The following is a 22,052-nucleotide window of genomic DNA, read 5'->3' on the forward strand; positions in this document are numbered from 1 at the left end:
TGCCGCCTTTCAGGACATATGACGTTCGATTCAAAATTTTTTATATTTTAATAGTTATGCACCTCCCAAAAATGGACTTTGGTGGCTCGGGATAAGAGACTTGTAGCGTTCACAGTTTTTTTGAACATGGCCGGAGACGCTACCGCGTCTCCTGATAGATATACATTTAATAAATTGTATATAATGAAGTATATATAATAGATTACGTTATGTGACATCGTCCATATCATTTCATATGTCTTTGTTTTGGTATATGTATACAGCTTTCTATTATAATATTACCTTTAATTGTTTTTCAATTCTTTCTCACTTAAACGCCTTTGTGTTTTTACGCCTTTACGCATTAATTAAAAATATGCTAATTTTCTGTTTTCATTAGAGTCTTCGTTATCAGATCCAAAGTTCACATCGGGCCACAAGTCCGTAAATATTTCGTTTAAAATTACACTTTCTCGTTTATGAAAGGAGACTTTAAAGAATATCACTTTAAAGGACTTTAAAGAAAATCAGAATTTTGTGTCTTCAATCGAAATCGTTTATTCATAAAAAAAATTATAAAATCAATTATAATGTTCTTAACCTTCTTCACTTCTATTGTGTGTAGTAATAGCACAATTAAAAAATGTATAAAGAATGCTCTGTTGAATAAAATCATAATATATAAAATGCCAATTAGAGCCACACATACACTGGATGTATGTGTTTAGTCAAATTGTATCAGTTTAAGGTGAAATTGTATTGAAAAGGATCGTGTCTACAATTGAAACGTCTATGATTAATTTAATTCGAACAAAAAATCATGGACATTACCGATACGATCGTGGACATTGGCTACATAGTTCAATGTCAACGTTTTGTGGACATTAGAGGCGCTTCAAAATAAAGTCGCAGCTAAATCCCGGGCATGGCCACTCTCAGGCTTCTCTCTGGATGTACATACATGTATTCATGTATATGTATAAGTATCATAAACTATAGATACTTACATCATATATATAATTATACTTTTTAACTTTTTATCATCACAAATGAGTTCCATCACGTACAGATTATAATAAAACTATGGTTTCAGTTGTAATTCTACTTATATAATACATACTAGTTTTTAGAATAATCCATAGTCAATTGTTCTTTAATTACTCATACGATATGATATATGTACATAGACAGATAAGACATAGGGTGTTTACGTGAAGTAAACAGAAAGATAAAAGATTAACTAAAAGATTAAGTAAATATATTTTGTATATAATTTTTTATAATTTTAATGTTTACAATATTTATATAATTTTTATAATATTTATATTTTTTATTTATATATATAACATAAATTTATAAATATTATACAATTATTATAAAAATTATTATTAAAAACATTATTATACAATCGACCCTCTCCGGATAGACTTACAAAACATCTATAACAGCAGGGTATCAATCATGTAACTTTTAGAGCGAAATCCGAATATATGTATGAACATATACATGCAAAAAATTTTCACTTTTCACGTTTCGACTACAGCACGGATTATAATCCAGATTGGTCTAGGAACATTTAAAGTCTTCAGATTGAATACCACTGCTCAATCCGATTTAGAGATCCGATTACTTCACGTAAACGCCCTATGTCTTATCTATCTATGTACATATATCATATGAATAATTATCATTATTCATATAACTTAATCCAAATTTGACAAAACTGCGGTATATTTAGGATCTTTCTTAATATCTTTCAATAGTACTTTCGAATTGATATTAACAAGTGTCGAAAGTTAGAGAACATAGAGATGTTCTCTACGTTCTTACTTGTAACCGCTTTTTAAATTCGTTATGTGTACTGTCACCCTTTATCAACTGGTATATTATGGTATAATCGGCGTTAGAACCGTACGTGTGCTTGGTCTTTAGATGATCATCGAGCAATGACTTTTCACTAATTTTAAATAAGCACAGGGTGCACTTAAATTGGAAGCCCTCACTATGAACTAATCTAGCATGGATGGTCATGTTAGGTTTGAGAACACATTTAAAATCGCAAACATTACATTTCCAATAATCGGGACTGGGTAACTTCTCCTCGGTCTCTTCCTGGACCGGTTTTGTTGAACATTTTTCATGTTTTCTATTTCCCTTACTACTTTCACGAAATGTCTCTTCTCCGGATGCTTGTCAGCAAGATGCTGCTTCACAAAGTTCCTGGATGTCATTTTAATAATATCAGAGAGCATAGAAAGTGCACTTGTGTCAACAAGAAAATCTTAAAACATCTGACAAGTAACATATATTTCCTTTTCGTGTATTAATTTTATCAGGAAAACAGCAATCTGTTTAATTTAATTACTATCAAGTGTCCACTATCATAAAACAAATGTCCACTAATCATATTTGTCACATGTTTTAAAATTATATCAAGTGTTTATACATGTATATAAAATTAAAATTTTTATCCCATAAAAAAAATATAAAGATACACACACACACGCACGTACAATAAAATTAAATATAATTAAAATTACCATACAAAATATACAAACCTATAATAATGAAAATGATTACAAAGGGAGCATTTATAGAGTTTTGCGTCAGACATTTTAAAATAAATGCGCATTTTGTCGATTATATTTTGATTTCTTAAAACAGTAGATGTCTCCACCGCTTCCCTGGTTGTGGCGCCTCATGCGTATCCGCCCAAAGGGAACGGAGTTTTATGTTGGCAGCGGCGACTATGTTATGTACTTACTTCTCTTGTAACCGGTCAACCAGTTAAGTACCGCAATAAAGACTATAGTACTCTGAACAACGTATTAGTAGTGATATACCTACATTGGTGACCTCGACGTGATCTCGTCAGACACAGCATAGTCCAGGTCGTCAGAGAGATTGGTTTCGGATTTGTCGCGTACCCGCGAGTTACATTAAGCGGGCGCGCGACGAATTCCGTTGTTACAGAGTCAGCCATTACGGCATCATCGCGTCAGCAGAGCTCGATAATTCAGCACGACAGGATAAAGTGTAGAGTTGGACTGCGTAACCTAGACGTGGTTCTCAGCCTGTGGCAGCGATAACCTCTTTGTGGTTCTAGAACATACGCCGGCAGGACTCATCGCAGCACGCAGAAGAAAATTTGCGTCAAGTTATTTCGCGCATGCGTAGCGTGTAAGTAGGCACATTGTTCATTGTTAGTGTACCGGTAGTTTCGTCAACAATGACCGAAGAAACTGTTCGCATAGAATCCTATCGCGTCCCGAAAATTCCGCCCTTCTGGCGAAATGCCCCTGAGGCATGGTTTATACAAATTGAAGCGTCGTTCCGTGTCGCTAACATTACGGTGGAACGTACTAAAGTCGATTACCTTCTGACAGGGGTCGACCATGAAGTAGTCACGAACATAACCGATTTAGTGGTTATGAATCCTCCCCCCGAGGACCTATACAAACGAATTAAAGAGCGTATCTTATCCGTTTATGCGGTCTCCGCTGAGACTCGGTTACGGCAATTATTAAAAGGTCAAATAAATAGTGACCAAAAGCCGTCACAATTGTTAAACCACATGAGAAACCTCAGTAACGGCCAATGTAGCGATTCGGTATTGAAATCATTATTCTTAGAACAATTACCGGAAGCGCACAAAGCTATTTTAGTTTCATCAAATGAATCTGATTTGCCGAAGTTAGCGGAAATAGCCGACAAGCTGGCGGACTTAAATAACGCGTCATGCAGTGCAGTCGCAGTACCGTCAGATAAAACTAACCCCCAAATCGACGCCAGTTCAACGAATATCGAAGAAAAGTTATCAAAGTTGACTAAACAGTTAGCGTCTTTAAACAAGGAAGTAACAAAACTTCGGCGACGTCGCTCCTCGTCCCGCGGCCGATCGCGCGATCTTTCGCCTAAAAAAGGAAAACAATCGGGACCTTGTTACATTCATCGTAAATACGGAGCGAAAGCCACGTCATGCCGGAAACCATGCTCTTGGCAATCTGATAGCGATTCGGAAAACTAAATCCCCATACCCGCGCGGAGACGGCCGGGTCTAAGGGGGCTTTACAAAGCCGCCTCCATGTAACCGACCGGAAATCTGGTCAGCGTTTCCTTATCGATACGGGCGCAGAAATTTCTCTACTACCAGCCTCCGTTCGCGAAAAACAGAGACCGTCGTCGTTTAAGTTATTTGCAGCGAACGATTCCACAATCGATACGTTCGGTGTCCGTCGCATCACGTTAGATTTAGGTCTCCGTCGACCGTTGTCATGGAGATTTCGCATAGCTGCTGTACCAACGGCAATAATCGGTGCAGACTTGTTAAAAGCTTATAAACTAGTAGTAGACTTACATAAACATCGACTTATAGATAACGTTACGAATCTTCATGTATCGGGTAAAGTACGCAAAATTCCCGAAAGAAGGATCTCAACAGTCAAACTCGACTCCAAGTTTTCGGAGATTTTAGCCGAATTTCCAGAGATAACGGGCGTAAATCAACAAATTTTTCCTACACTGCGAGAAGTCGAGCATCATATAATAACTACAGGCCCGCCAATCGCAGAACGTCCTCGCCGGTTGCCACCGGATAAGTTGAAAGCAGCAAAAGCTGAATTTAAATTTTTAATGCAAGCAGGAATTTGTAGGCCGTCGAATAGCCCTTGGGCTAGTCCTATCCACCTCGTTCTTAAAAAGTCAAACGAGTGGAGAGTTTGCGGTGACTACCGCCGATTAAACGCGATCACTGTTCCTGATAAATACCCGATTCCACATTTACACGATTTCTCGGCTAACCTTCTTGGGAAAAAAATTTTTTCGTCACTTGATCTGCGAAAAGCTTATTATCAAATCCCAATAGCTGAATCAGACGTGCCGAAGACAGCAGTTATTACCCCTTTCGGTCTATTCGAGTTCCTCTCGATGACTTTCGGTCTCCGTAATGCTGCGCAAACTTTTCAAAGATACATTCATAGAGCGTTAAGAGATTTAGATTTCGTTTACGTTTATATAGACGATATCCTTGTTGCATCCTCGTCTGAAGAGGAACACGAAACGCACCTCCGCTTAGTTTTTCAAAAACTTAAGGAATTTGGACTATTTTTAAACGCCTCCAAATGTACTCTTGGAGTAAAAGAAATAATTTTTTTAGGGTATCTAGTAAATGGTGAAGGCATAAAACCGACACATGAAAAGATAGCAGCCATTAGGGACTTCCCCAAACCTCGCACAGTCGTCCAATTGCGAAGATTCCTGGGAACTCTAAATTTTTACAGGCGTAGCCTCCCCCAGGCAGCACAAACTTTGGCTCCTCTACATAAATATTTAGAAAACTCCCACAAAAACGATAAACGAGAAATTAAATGGTCCCCTGAAGCAGAAGCCGCATTTGCAGCGGCAAAATCGAAGTTAATTAATGCGACTCTACTCACGCACCCATCAACTAAGGCAGAAACTCGTGTGGTCTCAGATGCTTCAGATTTCTTTTTAGGAGCGTCATTGGAACAAAAAATTGGGGGGTTTTGGAAGCCTCTAGCTTTTTTCTCTAAAAAATTATCCTCCGCTCAAAAAAATTATAGCGCTTATGACCGTGAGCTTACCGCGGTATTCGAATCGATCAAATTCTTCCGACACTTTTTAGAGGGTAGAAATTTCAAGATCTTAACAGATCATAAACCATTAACCTTCGCTTTCAAACAACGTTCTGACAAGGCGTCTCCTAGACAGTTACGACAGCTGTCATTTATAGCACAGTTTTCTACAGACATTGAATTTCTTGCCGGATCCGACAATATCGTCGCGGATAGTCTCTCCCGCATAGAAGGCCTTCGCCTCCCGGTAGAATTCGAATTAGTCGATTTAGCTTCCCGGCAAAAAGAAGACGAAGAACTTAAACATTTATTACTTTCTGACTCATCGTCACTTAAATTAAAAAGATTTATCTGGGGCTCCTCAAATTCCGAGCTCTATTGCGACCTGTCGGCAGAAGCCATCCGTCCTTACATACCAGTTTCTTTGAGAAGACAAGTTTTTAATCTCTTCCACAATCCCGCTCATCCCAGCGCTAAGGTCACTGATCGTATGATCCGACAACGATATATCTGGCCGAATTTGCATCGCGACGTTACTAAGTGGGCAAAAAGTTGCATTGACTGTCAACAATCAAAAATTTCTAGACACGTCATACAGACTCCTGCTCAATTTACGGCTCCCGATGGCCGCTTCGAGCACGTTCACCTTGATATCATTGGACCTCTTCCAGAAAACAATGGTTTCAAATTTTGTTTAACACTAATTGATCGTTTTTCCCGTTGGGCAGAAGCGATCCCGATAGCTGATACCTCAGCAAGAACTATCGCGAAAGCATTCTACGACAACTGGATCACACGCTTCGGTGCCCCTGGGACAATCACTACGGATCAAGGGACTCAATTCGAGTCTCAGCTTTTCTCGGCCCTTCTTTCCTTCATCGGCTGCAAGCGCATCCGCACGACGGCGTACCACCCAGCCTCCAACGGGATGATAGAGCGCTGGCACCGTTCTCTTAAAGCAGCAATTATGTGTCACAACACTAAAAATTGGATAGATATCCTCCCAACGGTACTGCTCGGATTAAGGACTCACGTTAGATTAGACACTAAGGCTTCTCCAGCCGAATTCGTATATGGCACGACCCTTAGGGTACCAGGAGAGTTTTTCCTTCAAGGAGATTTCAGACCAGACCCCCAAATTTTTATTAACGATTTTCGCCAAGGTATGCAACAAGTTAGGCCAGTTCCAGTAACCCACAAGTGCAAGAAAAACAACGTTCGTTTTTAAAGAACTCGCTAACTGCTCACACGTTTTCTTACGTAAAGATTCAGTAAAAAGACCCCTAGAACGTCCTTATAGTGGCTCGTTCAAAATTGTGGAAAGGATCTCAGATAAAGTTTACTCTATCGAGTTAAATGGTAGGACAGTTAGCGTCGCAGTAGAACGTCTGAAACCTGCACATTTTCTGTCAGAAGACACAGACAATCAACCTCAAAAAATTACCCTCATAACACCCACACAATCTAGCCAGACCCCGTCACCAGATTTAACAGTACAAAAACCCATTAGAACTTATCCGAGTGGCAAAGGACGGGTACGTTTCAATTTAACTAAAAATAAGTAACAATATTACACATCATCCAGCGTTAGTTTTAAGTATAATTTTAAAATTAATATTAGTGTTTCTACTTTGTATGTTCCTACATAATTTAAGTTAGTATCGTTAACTCTAGAAGGGGAGTATGTGGCGCCTCATGCGTATCCGCCCAAAGGGAACGGAGTTTTATGTTGGCAGCGGCGACTATGTTATGTACTTACTTCTCTTGTAACCGGTCAACCAGTTAAGTGCCGCAATAAAGACTATAGTACTCTGGACAACGTATTAGTAGTGATATACCTACATGGTGTTATTTATCTAGAAACAATAAAATAAGAAACATACACGGTAATGGAGATTAATAAGTTACGTGTCAGAGTAATGAGAATCTGATACATTTACATACAGCAACACTTTCATTAGGATCAGATTTGTTCTTAATGCAAAACTCATGAACTCGATGACACTAAAATTGTATTATATGCTTACATATATGAATAATTATCATACATTCAAATTCCGTGTTTGTACTGTACTTGTCATACATAGTCTAAATACATTAATTAGTGCATTTAGTAATAGTAGTTAATTTCTAAGTCTAGGCTGTATATTTCTAAGGTCTACCTTCTCCACAGAAACCACTCGTGGTTTCCTTGGACGTAAAATACGTTTGGACTTACAATTTGCTGTTAATTCATTTGTAAGACGTTCACCATCCGAGCTTTCCATCACTCGTTTTCTCTTTTTCTTAACATGAGACGTTTCATTTTTGTCCGAACTACTACTATTGTTACTTTCGGATATTAATTCAACGTTTTTAACCTTAAAATTTTTCTCCTTAAGTAATTCACTGAACATCTGTCCATATTTTGCTTTGCCTTCGTCAGATTCAAACCAGTCGTTAATTACAGCGTTCATTGATTTGTTTGTCCTACGTGTGACCATCTGCACAGTTAGGACATATAGTGTGGTCGTAATAATTTTGGATGTCTTAAGAGGAAATTGGTTTCATCTGTTAAGGGGTTTTTTTTCGACTGATGAGGACTTTGTGAAGTCGAAACGTACCGTATATTAATGTTATCATTATAATAAAGGACCCCGCACAAAATAAAGGGAAACCGGTGTACAGTCAAATGGGCTGGGGATGGAGTATGTTGTAGTTCAAGACATCCCGATGAAAAGTTGCAATGGGCACAAGCTCCGAAAATGGCCAGTTTTTTAAATAAAATGAGTCAAAAGTTGAAAATGTCGATGCCCGCAGTTACTAGTATAAAATAGTGTAAGGAGTTATTTAACGATGTGATTCGAATGTATTTGTAATACATGCCTACACACACGGTACGTATATGTATACAAACTACCGTCGGCATTAGCGTCACCCAATGTGCACCACGTGGAGGTTGCGCGATCGGATTTGCACATCATTTGGGCCTTGATAAGGGCCATTTTTTGTCATTGAAACATTCAAAATGGTTCAATAACTTCTCCTTCGATTTCTTCATCTTGATTATATCTATTAGCAGCGTCTTTTATGTGATTAAGTAATGTGACGCTGGGATATTTAGTATTAGGTTGATGTCGTGCGTATCCTAAAAACCAGAGAACACTTGCAACATGAGCACATGAACCCAGTGTTCGTGAACCTGATACACAAGTACAGTAATAACCCGTTATGGGTTCATTATTTTCATCTCCATGAGGTCTGTAAGCAATCCATAATTGATGCTTCGTTGCATTGCGGAATCGAGAGTACACCCGAACTTTAAGAAAGCCAGCTTCATTTCTGTGTTCATCAAGTTCAAATACTTCAGATTCATCGCGCACTAGTTGTCTTGAATATAAGCAGGTGCTAAACGTATCTGATAAATACCGACAGTTAACTCTTTCAAGAAATCGATGTCAAGTCTTGGAAAATCAAGAATCTGATTTTCATTTAAACGATTCCACATGGCATTTCTTCTTGCCAGATGCTCTGTTTCAACTCTCAGTCTCAGTGTATTTTCAGATCTTGCCTTTTGAAGCATTTGTTCAGCAAGTTCCGCGGTAGCTCCATCCATTAGTATAACGTCTCGGTACCTATTGATTATTGCTCCAGCAATTAAATAAAATGCACGTAGATTAATTGCATGAACTACCGAAATAGTATTCTTGAAAAACTTGAATATTGATTTGATATGGCCATTACGTGCTTCTATTATCCATCTGGATTTTGTGACTAATCTCGAATCATTAGCCTCTGCAGTGTCAAGTTGTCTTTGCCCTTGCTGAAGAAATGCTGGCATTTTATAATCAATTCCGAGGGCTTGCAAAAGAGGTAATACATCTCTGTAGCCGCGATCGACGATCACTATCGCATCCTCTCCTAGCCATTCTCTGAGAGTACCTGCATCTGTTTGGAACTCGTTTCGTAGCATTGCAGCGTCGTTATTTTTAGAATCTGCAAAGTAAGGACCATGTATGTCTAAAATATAGCCATCTGGTGCAACTATCAACGCAGGTTTGACTAAATGACGTCCTTTGTGTTGGCTAAATGATTGTCTCAGGGCTCGAAAATTGCTAGACTTCTCAATATAAGAATATGTGCCATCTATACATACGATCACTGTAGGATTATTAATATCTGGATTGTATAGGGTATTAGAAAATTCAGTTACAGAGAAGAAGAAGGAGACGTTTCTTAATTTTTCATTAAAATCGCCACTATTTGACCGCTTATATCTCCAGAACGGCTTGACCGATTTAAAATTTTTTTGGCTCAAATTACTTGTGGTGATGCCGCCTTTCAGGACATATACCATATAACGTTCGATTCAAAATTTTTTATATTTTTAGTAATAATGCACCTCCCAAAAATGGACTTTGGTGACTCGGGATAAGAGACTTGTAGTGTCTCTTAGTTTTTGAACATGGTCGGAGACACTACCGCGTCTTCTGATAAAGAATTTTACTATACACACATATACGTTCAGCGACTGTCTCTCATTGGCATTTTATATATTATGATGTTATAATAACATTATGTTGTAAAATTGTAATATTGTTATACACATGGTGTTTAACATTTAGGGTGTCCGAAACTTCTGGTAGTGTGTAGAATATCGTTAAACTATGAAAGAAGGTCTCCTATAAATATATTCGTCTTTGCTGCGTTTTGAAGAAATCATAAAAATGTAAAAACGTTGTCATTTTATTGTTTGTGATATTTTTCTTTTACGACATTCTCCAAAGCTAAGCAAAACCAACATATTCCCACAAGCATTTTTAGTAGTTTATCGATTTATTTTTAAACGTTACCAAAAAGTTGCATATACTCCGTAGGCAAAATTATAAATTTTTTTAGTTCGCATATTGCAACCATAATGTCATAGAAACTAACCGTTATTGTGAACCATATAGAAAATCGAATACAATTACAATTACTCTTAATAAATGTAATGCGAAACAACGTTGAAATAATATAATCTCATAGGAAGGAGATATCCAGTGAATACAATTTTCGTACGAGGTATTTTAATTTATATAGTCATATAAGTAGCACCCTTAGAAGCACATATTATTTCATACAAGTAATATTTAGCCACTGAGACGGAATCAAATCGATATTGCTTCATCTATCATCCTTTTTTAATGCTTCATCGAGATTATAAATTTGCAAAGAAGGACGATATTTTAACAACGCTGCGTCAAAGAAATTAATTTTTTTTCAAAAGATTTATTTTAAAAAAATTTACATACTATGACGTCAATCTGATCTAAATGTCAATCAATTTCAAACCGTATTGTACATTCACAGTATATATTACACATATTCTAGAAACTCAATTGTATCTTATTAGAAGAAATTTCATTCGCTAAAATTTTATAATGTTAATTATCGTATATTCTTGCACCATTAATGGATGATTGTATGTCTAATCTCGATAATAATATACCACCATTAAAAGTTTTTATTATTTGAATACGTTATTTGAATAACAAAATACGGACGTCAAAAGTCATTTTAGCAACATTGACTGTTAAAACCTCATTTGTTATTTTATTGTATATATAAATTGCGCATATTGTTATATTTTAGCGATGTTAAGGACAAAATAAGAAAGATATTACATAAATAGTCGTATAATATAACCGTAGGTTAGACTTACAACGTTAAAAAATATAAATTATGACCGTAATAATTTATTTTAACATTTATTTATGTTTATGTGTCAATTACTTAAATGTAAATAATACTTTCGCTTACGTCTTCACCCAACTTAATGTAGTACATTCACGCGAATTCAATGCAATACGATCTTCCTGAAATTAAAGCTACACGTTGTACTAAATAACGTTCGTTCACTTTCGCAGTTACAGTGACATTTCGTTTCAGTGTTGAGACGTGAGCAATTAGGAGCTTCACTTTTATATTCGTCATGTATACAAAGTTTATGAAAATATCGTGATTTTCTTTGTAGGTCTCAAGCTAACATCGATATTTTAATTAGAAATGATATTGCAATGATAAAGCGTGAAACTGTGATTATGAAAAATTGCCTTACGACTTTTAAACTTTTGACTAAGAATAAATGAAGTCGTGGGATGTATTTAATTTCCATAAACGTTTGTTAGTCCATTTTACAAATCGTTGGATATCAATGAGTTACGTTAGGCTGAGTATATCCGTGTTCGTTTCTTCCGAGTGCGCTTCCGGTATTCACATGTGCAGACAACAGTTTCCATCAATAGCGAAAATTGAATGCGAGGATACCGTAGCTGAATGTTGGAAGGGGTTAAATAATGAATGATATTATCGCGACTGTACGATCTTAAATATAGTTGCAATTCCCGTGCGCATACTACTGTAAGCATTATTTGTGCTTTTCTTTGACATCTGATAGATACTTACCAAAAAAGTAACATGACGGTATTACATGGCTACATCAATTAATTAATATTAATAAATCAAACGTAACGGGTTGTCTAAAATCATTACGCTATCTTTGAAATCAAGTGATTAAAAAATTATGTGGTATTACAAACAATTACCGTCAATATGCGTCGTGTAACTGTACATGTGAATAAGACTGCAGAAAACAGAATTGTATAATTAAAAGAAATGCAACTTATTGGCGTATGATTTTTCAAATTATATATCTGATTTAAACAATTTTTATGTAATCTTGTAACGTGAATTTTTTAGAATGGTTGTGTTTAATCTTACATGAAAGATATGTGAAACGAATGTTTTTAGCGATTGAACGTGAAGACGAAGCGTACATAAATTTATTTAGTAGCACTAAATATTTGAATATTGGAATAGTATATTATATAATACTAGAAATGGAATAAGACGATTCTTAATAAAGTGTATGGTAAATATGTATGTACTGATCAAGTAGGTTTTATATTTAATAATTAACAGTTTGGACTATGTTTAGAAATGTACTATTTTTTGTACTTCGACTTTCTTTCGTAATGTATGTATTACGACAATGAACTTTGAAGATAATGTCAAATAATGTTTATATTTGTTATAATTTGGTAACTACATACCTAGTGGACGGTATTATACGTATGTAACGAGTAAAGTAATACAATTTTCCGGTTCAACATTATATTTGACGTGTAATAGATAACTGCATTAATTTTTTTAATTTGATTGAAATTTTAACATGTACACGTATTAATTCTTTAATAAAAATAATAATTTAAGCGTTACCTTTATAGCTTGTCGCATTAATCTTTCGACATAATGTAATGTTTTGCTTTAGTAATATTTACCATAATAATTTTACACATATTATAATTGCAACTCGTTATATAATAACGCGTATCATATTAACCCATTAAGTCCAGGAGATTGCACATTTTTTAGTTGATTTTCGACCTTCATTCTCAACAGGAAATAAGATTAATATTGACTTGAAAGTGACCAACCCTACCATTTTCGAGTATGCTCTTTCGATTGGCGTGGTCAAAATTGCATTTAAATTGCTTCAAAAACCAATATGGCGCATTTTAAATAAAAAATGAACAAAATTTCGTGTGTTTCGTTTTTTGTAAATTTTTTTTCGCATCAATAATGTTGCGGGATCGATGCCTATTCGCAACCAAAAGTGCATAAAATCTATGAACTTTAACTAGAAATTTTTTTGTTTTGCCCCTAATCAACCTAACCTCTTCAAAACGTCAATATGTCGGAAAAATGAACCTTATTTGATCAATTATGAACATTATAGATGAAATTCGTATCTCTAGTGGTATAATTGTCCCTAAAATATAGGTACAGGGGTTTTCGGGGTCGCTGATCAGGAATTTGAGGTTAGATTTTTAAAATTCAAGATGGCGGATCCAATATGGTATACCGAAATTCAATAAAAATGCTCCAAAATCGCAAGAAAATGTGTATACGGAGGTTTTTGGGGTCATTCAGCACGAATTTGAGGCTAGATTTTTAAAATTGAAGATGGCGGATTCGATATGGCCGACCAAACTTCATGAAAGAACTCAAAATCATGCGATAATGTTTATACGGGGGTTTTCCGAAAGAAAATTGATTATTTCCGTCCGTTAGCCGTTTCATATGAACGTTTCCCAACTCAAACCACGTGGAAGTGGACGGCAAGAGTCTTTTTTTTTTAACATTTTTTAATTTTTTTTATTGTTTTTTTGTTACATTTTTTTTATTTTTTGCTCATAAATTTGTACATAATTGAACAAGCTTCTTCTGTTGATTTTTGAATCTAAAATATGGAAATGGATATGAAGAGTTTTTTTATTTTCTTTATTCTGTTATATTTTTTATTTTTTTTATACTTTTGAAATATTGTTATGTTTTTTATATTTCACTCATAGATTTGTATATTACTGAACAAGCTTGTAATAAACATTGTTTGATCAATTATGAACATTATTGATGAAATTCATATCTCTAGTGGTGTAATTGTCTCGAAAATGTAGGTGCTTTGGCCGTCGTTGATCACGCATTTGATCGCAACAACATTTCAAAAGTATAAAAAAAAAAATAAAAAATATAATAGAATAAAGAAAATAAAAAGATTCTTCATATCCATCTCCATATTTTAGATTCAAAGATCAACAGAAGAAGCTTGTTCAATTATGTACAAATTTACGAGCAAAAAATAAAAAAAATGTAGCAAAAAAAAACAATAAAAAAAATTTTAAAATGTTAAAAAAAAAAGACTCTTGCCGTCCACCTCCACGTGGTTTAGAAAGAGAGGACCGTGTATCCTAAAGATCTCAGAGCCAGGTTCGGAAGTTGGCCAAATCAAGAACTAACTAGCTGCATTTCGAGTAAGAATCGGTACAATCGGGACGCGTGTGTGAGGTTATATATTTTATTTAAACTATTATAAAATATTCAATTAAGGTCCTTACGCTATCATAAGCCAAGACAAAAATAAAAATAAAATTGAAAAAAAGGTCCGTTATTGTTGTGCAGAAAAATGTAAAAATACAAACATGAAATTCAGTCCTGCAGGAGCAAGTTCAACAAAAGAAAAAGATGTGTCATTTTATAAGTAAGTTTTAGATTTTGTGATATGTGAACCTTAAATCTGGAACACTATTTACTTTTTTCCATTCAAGTAATAATAAGTTAAACAATTGTGCTTCCATAGGATTCTAATCTTACATTCATATCTACTTTATATTTATTATTATTATAGAGAATATTCTTTATTATTATGTATTTCTGATATATAACTTGCAAATGCAGGACTGTATTTCATGTTTGTATTTTTACACGTTTCCGCAGAACAATAACGGACTATTTTTTTAATTTTATTTTTATTTTTGTCTCGGATAGCGTAAGGACCTTAATTGAATATTTTATAATAGTTTAAATAAAATATATAACCTCACACGCGTCCTGATTGTACCGATTCTTACTCGAAATGCAGCTAGTTAGTTCTTGATTTGGCCAACTTCCCGACCTGATGGCTCTGAGATCTTGGATTCCATAGAGACCCTCTAACAGAGACTGGCCATCAGGCGAGTCCGCCATTTCCTAGCGAAATCCTACAAGTGAGAGAGAAATATAGGTCATTTCACTCTTTCACTCACACGAATATGTGCGTTCGTATGTGTTCGTTTATTCAAGTTGATCTGAGTTGATTCAAGGTTGTGTTCGTGGTTTTTGCTCAGTACAAAATAATAACAATAAAAATGGGTGGTTGTACTGCACAATTCTGGAAAAATTATTTAATATCTGTCTTTAGATTACGGCTAAACATGTTTTAAATTTTCAATTGTTTCCTAAAATTATTAGAAAGTTTGTCGTATTCAAATTAAGAACATTAAGAAAAATACTAATATTAATAGAAGATATGATAGTAAATCATTGGCAGTACATACCTTTTTTAAATAAATTTTACAAATGTTAAGTGTTTTTACTTTTGTCACTGATTTCCTAACCATACTTTAATTTTATTTGAAAAAGATTTAATAGAATTAAGAAAGAGAATATTAAATATAGAAATTATTTAACGTATAAACAAAAAGAACGAAGACAATATAAGAGTCAATGTTTAAAATTTAATAACAAAGTCAAAAATTAAATCATAAATGTTAAAAAACAGCTATTATAACAAAGTTATTTAAAGATAAAGATGTATATAACTGACGATAAAACTTGACATGTTTTTTTTTATTTGACGTATATTATTTATATTGATGTAAAAAGCACGGTTTCAATATTTCTATAATATTTATCATTACATACTATTCACATTCCAAGTAAATGCAGTAATTGAAATTTGAATACGAGCGGGAATCGCTAGGAAATGGCGGACCAATCAAAAGTGGCACCCTGATGGCCAGTCTCTGTTAGAGGGTCTCTAGGATTCCAGTAATGGCTGCCGTTATCAGTCCAGAGGTATATAGTCAAAGCTTAAAACTAATTGTAGTTTGCGTAGACACGAGAGAACTCATAAAAACGAAAAGCCTTATCAATGCGATATTTGTGGTCACATGTAAGTGGGTATTTAAGTGAACAACAAGAGTTAGGAAATGCTTTGGCGATTCAATATCATTGATTAAATAATTGGTAAATGTAATAAAAATTGTAACGGTCGTTTTGCAGGACAAAAGATAACTTAAGAACACACGTGGTGGAAATGCACTATAATGAGGAAACGTTTCAAGTTTAAGAAGGCTTTACATTCTGAAGGTGTATTATACAAATGCGGAACGTGTCAAAAAGAGTTTAAGGACAAGACGAAACTCCAAATTCATAAGAGAACTCATACAGGCGAAAAACCTTATCAATGCGAGTTTTGTAATGGTAAATTTGGGTGAGTATTTAAGTGAATTACAATAACTATAGGGAAATGCTTTAATAATTCATTATCAATGATTAAATTAACTGGTAAAAATAATAAATATTTCATCGGTTGTTTCACAGATATAAAGGAGTGCTAAGACAACATGTGGTGGCAAAGCATAACAGTGATGAACGTTTCAAGTCTAACAAGGACCTATATACTGGAGGTGTATCATACAAATGCAAAACGTGTAATAAAGAGTTTATTAACAAAACGAGTTTTCACAGGCATGAAAGAATTCATACAGGCGAAAAACCTTATCAATGCGAATTTTGTGAAAATAAATTCAAGTGAGTATTTTAGTGAACTACAATAGTTATAGGGAAATGCTTTGGTACTTCATTATCAATGATTAAATTAACTGGTACGAATAATAAATATTTCAACGGTCGTTTCGCAGATATAAAGAAGTGCTAAGACAACATGTGGTGGCAAAGCATAACAGTGATGAACGTTTCAAGTCTAATAAGGACCTATACATTGGAGGTATATCATACAAATGCGGAACGTGTAATAAGGAGTTTAGGTACAAATCGCATTTTCGTAGACATGAAAGAACCCATACAGGCGAAAAACCTTATCAATGCGAGTTTTGTAACGGTGAATTTGAGTGAGTATTTAAGTGAACTACAATAGTTATAGAGAAATACTTTAGTAATTCATTATCAATGATGAAATTAAACGGCAAAAATAATAAATATTTCAACGGTCGTTTCGCAGATGTGAAGATGTACTAGGACATTATATGGTGGCAAAGCATAACGGTGATGAACGTTTCAAGTCTAATAAAGATCTATATTCTGGAGGTGTATCATACAAATGCAAAACGTGTAATAAAGACTTTAAGAACAAATCGGATTTTCATACGCATGAAAGAATTCATACAGGCGAAAAACCTTATCAATGCGAGTTTTGTAAATATAAATGTGTGTGAGTATTTAATTGAACAACAAGAGTTAGGAAAATGCTTTGGTCATTCAACATCAATGATTAAATTAACAGGTAAAAATAATAAATGTTACAATAATCTATTTGCAGGCAAAAGGTTCATCTACGTAGTCACATGATATCAAAGCATAAAGATGATGAACGTTTCAAGTCTAATAAGGATCTATATGCTGGAGGTGTATTACACAAATGCGGAACGTGTAATAAAGAGTTTAAGGGCAAATCGAATTTGCATAAACATGAAAAAACTCATACAGGCGAAAAACCTTTTCAATGCGAATTCTGTATATATAAATGTGTGTGAGTATTTAAGTGAACAACAAGAGTTAGGAAAATGCTTTGAGTAATCAACATTAATGATTAAATTAATTGGTAAAAAATAATTATTATTACAGTGATCTATTTGCAGGGAAAAGGTACAGCTAAGTAGTCACGTGATATTAAAGCATAGCAATGATGAACGTTTCAAGTCTAATAAGGACCTATATGCTGGAGGTGTATTACACAAATGCCAAATCTGTAATAAAGAATTTAAGTACAAAAAGCATTTACAAGACCATGAAAGAACTCATACAAACGAAAAACCTTATCAATGCGAGTTTTGTAATGGTAAATTTGGGTGAGTATTTAAGTGAACTACAATAGTTATAGGGAAATGCTTTGGTACTTCATTATCAATGATTAAATTAACTGGTAAGAATAATAAATAATTCAACGGTCGATTCGCAGATATAAAGAAGTGCTAAGACAACATGTGGTGGCAAAGCATAACAGTGATGAACGTTTCAAGTCTAATAAGGACCTATATACTGGAGGTGTATCATACAAATGCAAAACGTGTAATAAAGAGTTTATTAACAAAACGAGTTTTCAGAGGCATGAAAGAATTCATACAGGCGAAAAACCTTATCAATGCGAATTTTGTGAAAATAAATTTAGGTGAGTATTTCAGTGAACTGCAATAGTTATAGGGAAATGCTTTGGTACTTCATTATCAATGATTAAATTAACTGGTAAGTATAATAAATATTTCAACGGTCGTTTCGCAGATGTAAAGAAGTGTTAAGACAACATGTGGTGGCAAAGCATAACAATGATGAACGTTTCAAGTCTAATAAGGACCTATATACTGGAGGTGTATCATACAAATGCAAAACGTGTAATAAGGAGTTTAAGTACAAAAGGAATTTACATAGTCATGAAAGAACTCATACCGGCGAAAAACCTTATCAATGCGAGTTTTGTGTTGTTAAATTTGGGTGAGTATTTAAGTGAACTACATAGGGAAATGCTTTGATAATTCATTATCAATGATTAAATTAATTGGTAAAAATAATAATTATTTCAACGGTCGTTTCGCAGATATAAAGAAGCGCTAAGACAACATGTGGTGGCAAAGCATAACAATGATGAACGTTTCAAGTCTAATAAGGACCTATATACTGGAGGTGTATCATACAAATGCAAAACGTGTAATAAAGAATTTAAGAACAAATCAAATTTTCATATGCATGAAAGAATTCATACAGGCGAAAGACCTTATCAATGCGAGTTTTGTAAATATAAATGTGGGTGAGTATTTAATTGAACAACAAGAGTTAGGAAAATGCTTTAGGTAATCAACATTAATGATTAAATTAATTGGTAAAAAATAATAATTATTACAGTGATCTATTTGCAGGCAAAAGGTACAGCTAAGTAGTCACGTGATATCAAAGCATAGCAATGATGAACGTTTCAAGTCTAATAAGGACCTATATGCTGGAGGTGTATCACACAAATGCCAAATCTGTAATAAAGAGTTTAGGTACAAAAAGAATTTACATAACCATGAAACAACTCATAAAAACGAAAAACCTTATGAATGTGATATTTGTGGTCACATGTCTAGGTGGGTATTTAAATGAACTTGTAAGAGTTAGGAGGAAATACTTTGGTGATTCAATATCATTGATTAAATTAACTGGTAAATATAATAAAAATTGTAACTGTCGTTATGCAGGACAAAAGATAACTTAAGACAGCACTTGGTGAAAATGCATTACAATGATGAACGTTCCAAGTCTAAGAAGGATTTACATACTGAAGGTGTATCATACAATTGTGGAACGTGTAATAAAGAGTTTAAGAACAAATCGTGTTTTCTTAGACATGAAAGAACTCATACAGGCGAAAATCCTTATCAATGCGAACTTTGTGAAGAAAAATTTAGGTGAGTATTTAAGTGAACTACAAGAGTTATAGGGAAATGCTTTTGTAATTCATTATAAATGATTAAATTAACTGGTGAAGTAATAAATATTTCAACGATTGTTTCGCAGCCGGAAAGTTGGCCTAATACATCACGTGAAGACAAAGCATAATAATGATAAACGTTTAAAAAGGAAAATTAAAGTCTAATAAGGGACTATACACTGGAGGTGAATCATACAAATGCGGAACGTGTAATAAAGAGTTTAAGAACAAAGCGCATTTGCATATTCATGAGAGAACTCATATAGGCGAAAAACCTTATTATTGTGAGTTTTGTGGAGATATATTTAGGTGGGTACATTCTTGAATATCAAGATTACATGCAATTATTTGGTAATTCGTCCAGTGTACTTAAATTATTTTGTAACAAATGATATATTGCAACGATAACTTTATAGACATATTCGATCTCTAAAACAGCTCAAATTTGTGTTTGACTAAAATAATTAACGTTATTACGAATTTAATGTATATGAAAGGGATTCTCATACTAAATGGTACTTCGTTATCATGTTGACTCGAGGCACGAATATAAAAGACAATATCTTTATAATTAATGTATGTCCTTTAATATTATATATTTACAGACTATACAAATAGAGGGCTAAGAACCAGATGTGTAACAAAGAATCTTTAATTCAAAATAATAAAAAATTTACAAAAAACGGTTTGACGTCGCTCGGATCTTGAACAATGTTACAGTAAATTATAATTATGAAGACATTCGAAACCTATAACATTTTTCGATAACGCAGTCCACATATCCTTTACTTTTTCGAGTACATAAATTAAAACATTCAGAGTGGTAAAATGTTAAAAGTTCATGAATAAGAAACACAGACATAGGTTTACTAGATAAAGTGTTGAAAATTCATAAATAATAAAGAATAACGCAGATAGTTGAAATCCTCATCATAGTTATGAAATTTTGTTACATTAAAAAATGTGAGCAAGTTTGCAATCGTAGCATTACCAAGCAAGTGATTTCGACGATGTCAGATGACGTATTAGATATATAATAGATTACATATAATAAAGTATATATAATAGATTACGTTATGTGATATCGTTCATATCATTTCACATGTCTTTGTTGTTTTATACGTATACAGCTTCCTGTTATAATATTTCCTTTAATATAATTGTTTTTCAATTCTTTCTCACTTAAACGGCTGTGTTTACGCCTCTACGCATTAATTAAAAATATGCTAATTTTCTGTTTTCATTAGAGTCTTCGTTATCAGATCCAAAGTCCACGTCAGGCCACAAGTCCGTAAATATTTCGATTAAAATTACACTTTCTCGTTTGTGAAAGCAAACTTTAAAGAATATCACTTTAAAGGACTTTAAAGGAAATCAGAATTTTGAGACTTCAACCGAAATCGTTTATTCATAAAAAAAATTATAAAATCAATTATAATGTTCTTATCCTTCTTCACTTCTATTGTGTGTAGTAATAGCACATTTAAAAAGTGTATAAAAAAGGTTCTGTTGAATAAAATCATAATATATAAAATGCCAATTAGAGCCAAACACTGGTTTAGTCAAACTGTATCAATTTAAGGTCAAATTGTATTAAAAAGGATCGTGTCCACGAATGAAACGTCTATGTTTTAATTTAATAAAGAATTTTACTACACACATATATACGTCCAGCGTCTCTCATTGGCATTTTATATATTATGATGTTATAATAACATTATGATGTAAAATTGTAATACATGGTGTTTAACATTTAGGGTACCTAAAACTGAAATGTCGAAACTTCTGGTAGTGTGTAGAATATCGTTAAACTATGAAAGAAGGTCTCCTATAAATATATTTGTCTTTGTTGCGTTTTGAAGAAATCGTAAAAATGTAAAAACGTTGTCATTTTACTATATGTAACATTCTTTTTTTGCGACATTCTCCAAAGCTAAGCAAAACCAACATATATTCCTATAAGTATTTTGTCGTAGTTCATCGAATTTTTAGCGTTATCAATGTCTTCATGTTTAAGTTTCATAGACTTCGTAGTCAAAATTATTAATTTATTTAGATCGCATATTGCAACGATAATGTCATAGAAACGAACCGCGATTGTGAACGGTATAGAAAATCGAATGCAATTACAATTACTTTTAATAAATGTAATGCGCAACAACGTTGAAAGAAGTTGAGGATACAGATATAATATTTATGCGAGAGATATAATCTCATAGGAAGGAGATTTCCAGTGGATATAGTTTTCGTACGAGGTACTTCAATTATTATAGTCGTGTAAGTAGCATCCTTAGTAGCGCATCCCAGCTAGCAAGGTCACGTGATAATGACGTGAATTTTTGGTACAAATAACGTCAATTATGACATAAAAGTAACGTTATTCTGATGTATATATCACGTCATCACGTGATTATGTCACATCTTATTGACGT

At 33.9% G+C, this 22,052-nt stretch overlaps 1 protein-coding gene across 6 annotated transcripts; it reads left to right on the plus strand.

The window, feature by feature from the left end:
- Nucleotides 1-3,031: 3,031 nt before the first annotated feature.
- On the plus strand, nt 3,032-20,903 carry LOC108771888 (zinc finger protein 845-like). 6 transcript variants are annotated; one of them, XM_018537292.1, is made up of 14 exons: nt 3,032-3,159; nt 16,197-16,407; nt 16,518-16,727; nt 16,838-17,047; nt 17,158-17,367; nt 17,476-17,685; nt 17,795-18,004; nt 18,115-18,324; nt 18,435-18,644; nt 18,748-18,957; nt 19,067-19,276; nt 19,388-19,597; nt 19,707-19,929; nt 20,868-20,903. In XM_018537292.1, exons 2-13 carry the CDS (start codon nt 16,241-16,243, stop codon nt 19,783-19,785), a joined length of 2,346 nt encoding a protein of 781 aa, XP_018392794.1. In that variant the 5' UTR covers nt 3,032-3,159; nt 16,197-16,240; the 3' UTR covers nt 19,786-19,929; nt 20,868-20,903. The 6 variants fall into 6 exon arrangements, with proteins under 6 accessions (XP_018392794.1, XP_018392793.1, XP_018392797.1 ...); XM_018537291.1 differs by lacking the exon at nt 20,868-20,903 and adding an exon at nt 20,226-20,393; XM_018537294.1 differs by lacking the exons at nt 3,032-3,159; nt 20,868-20,903 and adding exons at nt 15,921-15,989; nt 20,226-20,393.
- Nucleotides 20,904-22,052: the final 1,149 nt, after the last annotated feature.

This window comes from Cyphomyrmex costatus, unplaced genomic scaffold (assembly GCF_001594065.2).
Source record: "Cyphomyrmex costatus isolate MS0001 unplaced genomic scaffold, Ccosl1.0 scaffold169, whole genome shotgun sequence".
Lineage (NCBI taxonomy): Eukaryota > Metazoa > Arthropoda > Insecta > Hymenoptera > Formicidae > Cyphomyrmex > Cyphomyrmex costatus.